This window comes from Balaenoptera musculus, chromosome 19 (assembly GCF_009873245.2).
Source record: "Balaenoptera musculus isolate JJ_BM4_2016_0621 chromosome 19, mBalMus1.pri.v3, whole genome shotgun sequence".
In the NCBI taxonomy this organism is placed as follows: domain Eukaryota; kingdom Metazoa; phylum Chordata; class Mammalia; order Artiodactyla; family Balaenopteridae; genus Balaenoptera; species Balaenoptera musculus.
The window spans coordinates 58043861-58054187 of NC_045803.1; the positions used below are offsets into that span (position 1 = coordinate 58043861).

General features: G+C 54.6%; 1 protein-coding gene across 1 annotated transcript; it reads left to right on the plus strand.

Moving 5' to 3' along the window:
• On the plus strand, positions 1-9650 carry FOXL1 (forkhead box L1). Its single transcript, XM_036832345.1, is given in 5 exon segments — positions 1-549; positions 4064-4148; positions 6878-6924; positions 6926-7388; positions 7391-9650. Coding segments are annotated over 5 exon segments (1662 nt in total). The 3' UTR covers positions 7909-9650.
• The last annotated feature ends 677 nt before the right edge of the window (positions 9651-10327 follow it).

The following is a 10327-nucleotide window of genomic DNA, read 5'->3' on the forward strand; positions in this document are numbered from 1 at the left end:
ATGGGGCCACCTGGGGACTGTTGGAGGAGTTATCCAGGCCTCTGGAGGCGGCAGAATGGAGGCGAGTCAGGCCCTGGGGCGCGGAGGCCGGGAGTGCGGGAAGCGCCTGGAGGCCGGCCGCGTGCGGGGGGAGGCCCTGCGCTCGGAGCCAGGCTCAGCCCCGGCCTGAGGCAGCCCCAGCGGCTTCGGGGCTCAGTGGCCTGGGGCGTCGGTTGCTCCGCGGAGTGGGAAAGACCGGACGCCGGGACTGAGCGCGGAACCCAGGCGCCGCCGGCTGCCTTGCTGGTCTTCGCGCCACCCTACACGTCTGCCCCCGTCGCGCAAAGACTGCTCGGGCCGTCCTGGCTCCACGTCTCCATCCGCTCGCCGCCCCTTCCTCCGCCGCTCTCCTCGGGAGGCCCAGGGCCTTTCAGGAAAAGGGGAAAGGAGGTCGGGGCTGGAAGGGCCGGATTGCAGGTCTGCCGGGACTCCTTGCTGAGGCGGCTCTGTGGTCCACCGAACGCAGTTTGCGTGAAGCTGCGTCTGATAACCACGTTTCTTCCTGACCCAGTAAGATACAGCCGGGCAGGTCTCAAAGACACAGCAAATAAAATGGAAGTGACCCGAACACCACAACGAGACCATTTCCCACAGAGATAAGCCTGCGTCCCCGACTGGACTTGGCTGGGTAGACTGTGGCCCTAACCAGGGTCCAGTTTTGACAGATAAAGGCCGCCAGAGAGACCCAGTTGCCTCTGAGCATCCTGCACGCTGTCCTTAGCCCCGGAGAGGCCGCAACTGGAGTAGCCTCGCTTCTTGTAAGACTCGGAGAGACACCCAGGCTCACTGCTTTCAGGGAGAGAGGCTGAAAGTTGGGCTTCTCCCACGGCCAGTCTTGGGTCTGTGGCCCGGCGGCCCTCACTGCTCTGGTTCAAGTGGCTTGTCCCCGAGGACGCCAAAATCGGTAGCGACATGCATCCTCGAGTTGCTGGAGCAGTGGGCTAGGGGTTAGAGGAGCACATCTCGCTGTGTGAACAAACTCCTTCCCTCCCTCGCCTTGGTCTTCTCATCTAAAATGAGCAGGTGAGTGCAAGGGCATTTCAGGGCAGCGGGCATATTTTTTCCTGCATCCCCGGCTCCTGCGATGGGCCCTCGCTTATGCCCACTCCCCTTCTCTGCTCGCAAGAAGTGCATATCAGAAGTTAGTGGGAGAAGAAAATGCAGGGTCCTGGGAACTTCAGCATTTGGCTCATAAATCTTTCCAGGTCCATCTCCTCCCCTTTACCCCAAGACTGCCTGGTGGGGGGGTGGGATCACCTCTGGGCCTGGGAGAGGCTTGTGAGCTTCACTCAAAGCACAGAGCAGAGCTCCCAGGTCCCCGGTGGCCGAGTGCTCGCCTCCTCCATCCTCAGCCCCAGCCCAAATCCAGAAATCTGGACGGGGGTGTTGGGCCAGGTTGGCCAATGGAAATTTATTGGTAACCATAAACCTGAGGTGAGTGGAGAGAGTGACACCGAGAAGAGACTCCCGTGACGAATAAGCAGAATGCACTGGGGTCTGGGAGCCCTTACCGGGCGTCTCAGGGGATATGTGCCTGCGTCCTCAGGACCACGTGCTCCTGCCGCTCAGGGTGTGGTGGGAGTGGATAAGTAGAGAGTAGAGACGCCTTTGGGTGCAGCCAGGCCAGGGATGGCTGGGGAGTGGGGGGCAGACCCGAGGTCAGTGGGACCCCCTGGTCAGAGCCACCCCCGAGTGCCTGCTGGCACCACATACTTGAAATGCTTTCCCAAACTTTGAGAAGCATTGCCTGCCTGCCTCTTTCTTGCCTGGCCTCAGCTCACCAAGGCATTTGAAATGTTTGCTTTTTGACATAGGCATGTAAGGAAGGGGGTGGAAAGTTTCAGGGAGTCGGGAAGGCTGGGCAGCCGCTGCTGCACCTGGGAAGACGCCACCGCCTCCACTTATGCAAGCCTTACCCTCTCTGGCTTCTGCAACATTTCTGTTCTGCGGCAGAAGCAGACGGACATCGCTTGTGTAGAGTTTGATTCTTGAAGGTGCCTCTCTGGCGCTGCGTTTTTTCCTGGGTCAGGTCCGTGGGGACTTTATGCTGGGGCTGTGAGTGTGTGAAGGCTGGAACGGAGGAAGGGGGTGGGTTGACAGCTTGCTGGGCTTGCTGGCATTGATGGTCCCTTTAAGGGAATGGAGTTGGGGAGCACTGGGAGGGCTTTGTGCTCACTCCATATGCCCACCCAGGCTGGGAGGTCATGGAGGCCAGAGAGGCCGCTCTGACCTCACAGAGGTTCAGTGGCCCTTGATCCTGGACCTTACCTTTCCAGCAGACCCTCTGGGCGCTCTCTCTGCCCTCATGTTATTTTTCCAGATGGGTTCCCCAGTGGAGATTTTCTCTCTAAGCCAAATCCACATGCACCAACTCAGGCCCTACGCACACAGGCCAACTGAGGGTTCCTGTGACCTGGGGCATGCTACCTCAAGCTCTCTGAGCCCATTTCTCAACTGAAAAAATAACAGGATCATCAATTAGGGTTATGTTGAGGATTAATGAATCCAACACCCATGGGGAAAGTGCTTCGATATCATCCAGTCCATAGTAAGGGCTGTTAGCTGTTAGGATTTACCTGGATAACAGAAGAGAAAGGATTCTTTGGTCTCAATTAACTGCATATATCAGGCTAAATGCTGATATGCTTGGGCAGGGTGGTGCCCGGGCCCTAACTGCCCCTTTTCTCTGGGCTTCAATCGGCATCAGCTGACCGGCCAACCATTACCTTTATGGCTCACTTCCCCTGAGAGAAGCAGAAGACACTGCCCCCCAATCCTTTCAAAGTGGAAGAGGAGGGTAGGGGAGGAGAGGGTGTCCTGGGTTTTGGCAGGATGTGAGGACTCTGGGTCTCCTACTTACAATGCCCCAAATCTCCCAGCTCTGGGGGTGGGGCACTCACCTCTCCTCTCCAGAGGGCCCCCTTCCCCTTTGATTACTCCAGACACACATTCCTCAGCTTCTGTGCTCACCTGAGGGTGTCAGACCTTAGAGAATTCCCCCTTTGGAGGAAACCGTGTGGGTTCCAATCCCTGTTCTATTTACTACCTCCGTTGTTTTCCGGTGTTCTGTGCCCGGCCTCAGTTTCACCATCTGTAAAATGGGTGAATCCATCCTCCCATCTTCCATAGATGCTGCCAGGGTTCTCAAGAACCACACACAGTAGCTGTTATAATGTGATTGTTTTCCTGTGTTTGGAACACTTCCTCCTAGGAGACCTGAGGTGAGTTAACTTCCTGGCCTCAGTTGCCTGGTCTGCAGAATGGGAATGATAAATATTTCTGTTTCTTAGGGTTACTGTGAGGATGGAGTGACTTAATACATGGACAGCACTTAGAACAGTGCCAGTACATAGTAGTGTTCAAGACATAATTAGTTATTCGTATTATCCTTATTAGCATCATCTTCACCAACATTTTTAGGTTGTTGTTAAGGTGACCTTGCATCTTTCCACCCTCACTCTTCTCAAACATATGGTAGAATCATTCATTCGTTCAACTGAATGAATCATTGAATGGATCATTCATTCATTTAAATATATATACAATTTGTTAACTATCTTCACACTTAGAAAAGTGAGGCAGATATTTGGGAATATGGCGCAGATCATCGTTAACTTGAATGTCTGTTCTTTATTTACCGGTGAAGCAGAAGAAGGGTAGACGGGAGTGGGGCATGGGAGGAACTCCTGTCTTTCCTCCGCAGCCTTTTTTTGTGAGGCCTCTTTGGTCCGGGCTGGTGCCTGGCCTGCCCAAGGAGCAGGCTTTCTGCTAGGGAGCTGGGAATGGTACTTCCTGCCCTCATTCCACACTGAACCCAATTTGTGCTTGGGCCCCAGAGTTGGAACTGCCACGGTCCTTCCGGAAGCATGATTTCAGGGCTTTCCTGCCATCTGGAAGACGCGCTCCCACTGACTTAAGAGATGAATGTGCTTTTCTGGGATTTGAAGACCTATGAACCTGCAGGGAACTTTCGGCGTCTCCATCTGGCTCTCTGAGTCACCCAGTCTGCCCGGCTGTCTCCTAGGCTCAGCTGGTCCCCCACCGAGCCTCCGATAGGTCCTCACCCGACAGAGCTTCCGCACGAGGGCGCATCCACACTCGGACACTCGGTGCTTGTTCCCTGCGCTCCCCGGAAATAAGCCCCAGCGCGGGGTTCCTTCCTGCAGCGTCCCCTCCTAAGCTCAAGTTACACACTTCACCTGGGAGCCCAGGATTCGTCCCCCCGCCGGAGCCGGGTTAGAGCGCCCTGCCGGAGTTCTGCGGCTGAAACCTCCCAGAGAGGTTGCTAACTGCTGCAAGCACGTGGGGCTCGCCTCTCCAGACCTCGAGGAGAACCGGGGTTGTTTTTTCTTTACTATCAGTGCCCTGCCCACCAGCTGCGCGTGTCTCCGCCTGCGTCCCGCCCATGCCCAAATTGGGCGATGTTTATTATTGTACGAATTCAAGCTCCGATTTGCCTTAGAGTTTAGAAGGAGCGCCGCGGCGGCGCGCCTTTCCGGAAAGGCAGGGATATGCGTGCTGGACTTTGGGTGCCTGGGAAACTCCAGGAAGGGCTCCGGGAGCGGAGGTGGGGGCTCCGCGCAGTAACACCGGTTTGTCTCTTGCTCTGGGTCTGTTAGAGCCGGCACCGAGGCTGGATCCAAACTTGAGCTTGTAGGGGGTGCTCTGGTCTGGAGGGGTTGGGTGACTCCGGCGAGTGTGGTACCCGTGCGTTGCAAAAGCGTCGACATTGAGGTTTTTCCATCCCAGGGTTGAAAAGGGTGCTCCGAGGAAAGCCAGGGATCCAGAGAGAAGGCAGCGCCCCGCCCCCTCTTGGCTAGAGGGCCATCCTCAAGACCAAAGCCGGGACCAGGCCAGGCGGGACACTGGGCATAAGTTAGAAATGCAGCGCTGGGGACGGAGGCCTGGATGTGTCCCAGGGCCTGACCTGGCTCTCCCTCAAGACACGTCTGCACCCAAACTGGTTTTTCGACCCTGATCGCGACTTCCTTTTTGGTATTTCAAACGTACCAGGTCCCCTGTAGTCTATTCGGAACCCCCAGCCACATGAGTTACTTTCTGGATTCCGCATTTTAGAGTGGGATTCTCCCTGCTTTTCCGTGTTCAGGGTGACCTGAGCACTGGCAGCCGGTCCCCAGCATGGGGTCGCCTCTCTGTGACAGCAGCAGCAGACAGGCCCCCCCCCCCCCATTAACGCAGGGTTAGTGCCTCTCTTCCCAATGGCCGGGGAGCCTCGAGGGGCATTACAGCCCTCACCTGCCATCCTCACTCCTATGCCTCCTCTTTGGCATCCACACGGTTGACTCAATGAAACGTTAATTCAGTTATCCCAAGCTTTTTCTTTTTCTTTTAAAATATATTCAGCAAAGATCATAAAACAGGAACTAGTCACGTTACGTGCCACCCCTCCAAGGCGGTGGAGTAGGGGGAGACGCCTCCTTCTAAGTCAGCATCATTCAGGGTTTTTGATTCAAACCGGGACGTGGCTAAATGTAAAATGAGACCGGGTGGGGAGTGCTTACACCCCAGGGTGAGTGGGGGGGAGCAGCAGGAGGGCGAGCAGGCTTCCCAAACGCTTAATGTAATCACGGGCCAGCTGCGTGCACTTGTAAAGTTGTTATAACCCCCTCCTTGTTATAAACAGGAAAGCACAGAATATAAAGCAAGAGACCCGCATTCACAAATACCAGCTCTCCTGCACCAGCTGCCAAATTCCCCTTTTATGGTGTTCCTCCTTGCAATCTCAGACCCATCAGAAAGACCTTAGTTTCTCCCCCTCAACTCTCCAAAAGGGTTTATTTTGAAACCTCCCCAACCACGCTATGGACCCGGTACTGCACGCCCTCTCCAACTCTCAGTGCCCTGTGCCACTGGCTTCGGGAGAAACTGGGCTCCTGGAGTCCTCTTCCCGAGGTCCCCAGGGAGCCCCGAGGCGTGCCCCTTTCGGGATACTAGGCCCCCAGGGAGTACGCCTCCACCCCCAGCTCCGCTGGGGCATCCCAAGGATCTCTCCAAGGAGGGCTTGCATCCTCTTCTTAATCAGACTCCCATCTATCTCCTCTCCCCCGCCAAAATATCTAAGAGCTCTTAAAGACCTCAGAAGGCATTTTATGAGACTGTGTCATCTCTACATTTCCTACTAAGCCTGGGACAAGAAAAGATCTTTTGTGGGAAGCCATGGGATTTCGGGGCTCCCCCAGGCCAGAGGTAAAACTCACCCCTGCGCCCCTCCCACCCCCACCTCTCCTTCCTGGCCTGGCAGACCCCGCTCTGAGCCACCGCGATCCACATCCTGCCTCACTGACTGTGTGTGCTTACAGCGTCAAGGGGTGGACGTGATATTTCAAACATCAGATCAGTGCGTTTATATATTGGGTGCCCGGAAATTTTTCCAAATAAACACAGCTTGATTCAACTTGGGTGGGCGGACTTATCAACAGACTAATTCTATAAACAAATGAAGGAATAACCCCGAAACCGATTGGCTGGTATCAAAAAGACACGTGGAGGGAAAAGCTTGGAGTTTTTCAGCAATGAAATTTTTAATTAATGTGGGTGGGCTGAGAACACAGCGACCCTTGTTTATCATAGACAATTATTTTTCCAGCGCTAAGTCAACATATAATAGCAAACTTACAACAATTATTAACATTTTTAAAGCCATGAAGAAGGGACAGAGCCCTGAGCCGCCGGGGAGAGCGGCAGAGCGGGAGGCAGGCGCAGGGCACGCTCCCTGGAGGGCACCTTGCGGCGCGGGGCACAGTCCCTAAGCCGCCTGGGTCGCCTGCGACGCGGGAGCGCAGCGCGGGCTCCCACTCAACATGAGCCACCTCTTCAGCCCCGGCTGCCTTCTCTGGGCCGCCCTCGCCCATGCTCTATCTGTACGTTTGGCCCCGAGAGACCCGGGCTGCCTCTGGCCTTCGCCCCCCGCGGCCCGCTCTGGCGGCCTCGGGCCGGGTTGGAGGCCCCCCAGAAGCCGCCCTACAGCTACATCGCGCTCATAGCCATGGCGATCCAGGATGCGCCTGAGCAGAGGGTCACACTCAACGGCATCTACCAGTTCATCATGGACCGCTTCCCTTTCTACCAGGATAACCGACAGGGCTGGCAGAACAGCATCCGCCACAACCTCTCGCTCAACGACTGCTTTGTCAAGGTGCCCCGCGAGAAAGGACGGCCCGGCAAGGGCAGCTACTGGACGCTGGACCCTCGCTGCCTGGATATGTTCGAGAATGGCAACTACCGGCGCCGGAAGAGGAAGCCCAAGCCGGGCCCCGGAGCCCCGGAGGCCAAGCGGGCCCGCGCCGAGCTGCAGGAGCGCGGCGCAGAAGCGCAGCCGGAGGTGGGGAGCGGGGGAGCGCGCCCCCCGCACCGCGACCCCCCATCCACGAGGGAGCGCCTGCGCGCCCCTCGCCCCTCCGGGAAGGCTCCTCTCCTCCAGCGTCCCTCCACTGGCCCAGGCCCGCGTCCCCCTCTGGGGACGCAGGCGACGCGCTCCAGGGCGCAGCGGCCGTGGCCGCCAGCCAGCCCGCGCGCACGGTGGATGGCTCGCGGTCCCCTCCGCGCCCCGCCTCCCGCAGTTCTCCGAAGAGCTCGGACAAGTCCAAGAGCTTCAGCATAGACAGCATCCTGGCGGGACGGCAGGGGCAAAAGCCGGCTGGAGGGGGCGAGCTCCTGGGGGGCGCCAAGCAGGGGCCCGGCGGCTGTCTGGGCGCCTCGCTTCTGGCCACCTCCTCCGGCCTCCGTCCACCTTTCAACGCTTCCCTGATGCTCGACCCGCACGTCCAGGGCGGCTTTTACCAGCTCGGGATCCCTTTCCTCTCCTATTTCCCTCTGCAGCTCCCCGACACGGTGCTTCATTTCCAGTAAAGCAAACAGTGCCTCATTTTTCCCCTGCCCTGGTCTGAGCTTCTTGTGAGCAACCAGGACTCCCACCGCTGGAGAAAGAAGTTGCGTGTTTTTTAAAAAATGGTTTCCTCTGCCGACTCCTGGGAAGTATTAGCAACCTCTGCGCAGGGATGGGCACACTCCCCTGCCTCCTGCAAGGCGGACCTTCCCAGAACCCGGAGCAAGCTTCGGAGATTTAAAAGACGCTGCCCACGCTGGGACTTGGGCATCTCAGACCTCCTACTGCGGGAGCAGGAAAATTCCTTGACCTTAGGTCAGTCCCACTGGCTACCCAGACAGGCCCTGCGTGTCTGGCGAACGGGAGGGCCCAGACAACCCGAGAGCAGATACATGGCCGCAGTGTGGTCCTTTCTATCTGAGAGCCACGGTCTGACCATCACCAGCTCGGTTGTCACTGTGGCCTGGGCCTTGGCTTTGAGCTCGTCGGAGTGATGGGTGTTCACAGCTAGGTTTGTCCCTGAAGTCCAGGGAGAATTTTTCTCTTTTCCTTTCTAGATAGTAAAAGGAACATGCTATATTCTTTGGCTAAAATGCTTGATTCTTTTTACTGTAGGGACTGCCCTCTGAAAACATCTGTATTAACAACTTCTATTAAGAAAGTGCACTCTATATAATTTAGCATTTTGTTGCATTATGATAGCTTGTTAATCAATACACATGTTCTCCAACGCATGTTACCAGCTATAGCCATCCTCCTATCTTTTGCTTTTTTGTTTAAGGGGTCAAAAGATTTCTGGAGACACCGGAAGTGTGTGAGGGGGAGGGAAGATGTCTAAGACAGTGGAAGATTTTCCATTTCCATGTTTTTTTTCAAGATCTAGGCTTGACTGTTGCTACATTTTCCAGAATTGTGTAATGAAGGACTACTTTTCATCAAAAGAGCTGGGTGAAACAAACACATGGAAAGCAAGTAGAGGGAGAGATGGGTTAGTGCCAGGAGGAGTAAGGGAGCCCACTGGTGTCTGTGGAGGCAGCTCTCTGGACCCCAAGGAACAGGAGGCCTGGTGGGAGGCTTCCCAGCCGACTGCAACTGGCCCCTCCCTCCAAGCCCCAACCAGGCAGGCCCAGAGCCTGCCGCTAAACAAACACCTATGGAGGTGACTGGAAGTCTGGTGTGAGGGGTGGGCGGGAAGCCGGGTGATGAGACAAAGATCTGGTTATGAAAATTGAGATTTTCACAGTCCCGTACAGCTTGGAACTTTTGGGAAATGCATCTAACCTCTTATGGTATCTCTCTTTGGGTTGTTTTGGTGGTTCCGAAACTTGATTTCCTGAACCTCCAAGTTACTTTAATTTTATCTGATGTGGGAAAAGCACAATAAGCCATGGGTTCTTGGAGGGAGGTGGAGACAGGTCTGAACTTCTTAGAGCAGTTTCCAGGACATATAAAAATGAACACAGACTTTGCATCAGGAGAGCCTGTTGGTTAATATGTTGGATATTTTGGACAGGCAGAACAATTTAATAACTAGTAGGCACAGAGCTGACTTACTGAGAATTCATCCTGAAGGCCGTGTGCTACCGACCCACACATGCATCCATGACCGCTTTCTGCCCGGGCTGGTGGGAACACTTTGGCGGACGAGCTTCAGGGTCCTTGATGTTAAGAACATTGATGAGGTCCTATTGTTGAGATGCAGGATCACTGTGATTAACTTAAAATGTGGTGGAAGGGCCGTCATTCGATATTTTGTTATCCCGAAGTCTCAGCCTCTGTGAATAAAGTTGTTTTTTCATTAACCTCTCAGTGACTGGTTCAATGGATTACTGGGGAGGAGGGGGGATAAACAAACAGTGTAATAAGAAAGGGGAGGCTGGGATTATATCTCGGAACCCCAGCAGTGTCTCTGGAGGCTCTGGCTTTCGAGGGAGGGTACACAAACATGGACTGGAGAGTAGGAGCTGAAAATCCCAGGACTGGTGGATCTGCCTGAATGTCAGCAATAAGATGAAGATTCTGCTGTGTAGGATATATTTTTAATGTTTTCTTTTTATGTTTGATTTGCGATCTTGTGTGTTTTGTTAATTTATGATGGCTGTTTTCTGGAGAAGCAAATAATCGAATACTGTCATTTTAAAAGGATGGTATCTTAGAGTTGCAGTTCCAAAAAGCATAGTACAAACAGTATTTTCATGGCAAAGAAAAAAAAGGCAGGAGTATGTATCACTTTGTAAGGGTGTTTATACATACATAAAGAGGGATTCTGTTACCTAATCCCCACATTCATCTGGTTTAGGAAAGCAAAGAGAAACCGACAGTGGGGTCATTTCTATGGATTCTGTACAATTCCATGTGTATCCCTTACTACTGAAGAGAAAGAGGGTCTTTGGGACTTAGCACTCGAAACAGCTGTTCTAATGTTCCAGTCTTAGTCATGTG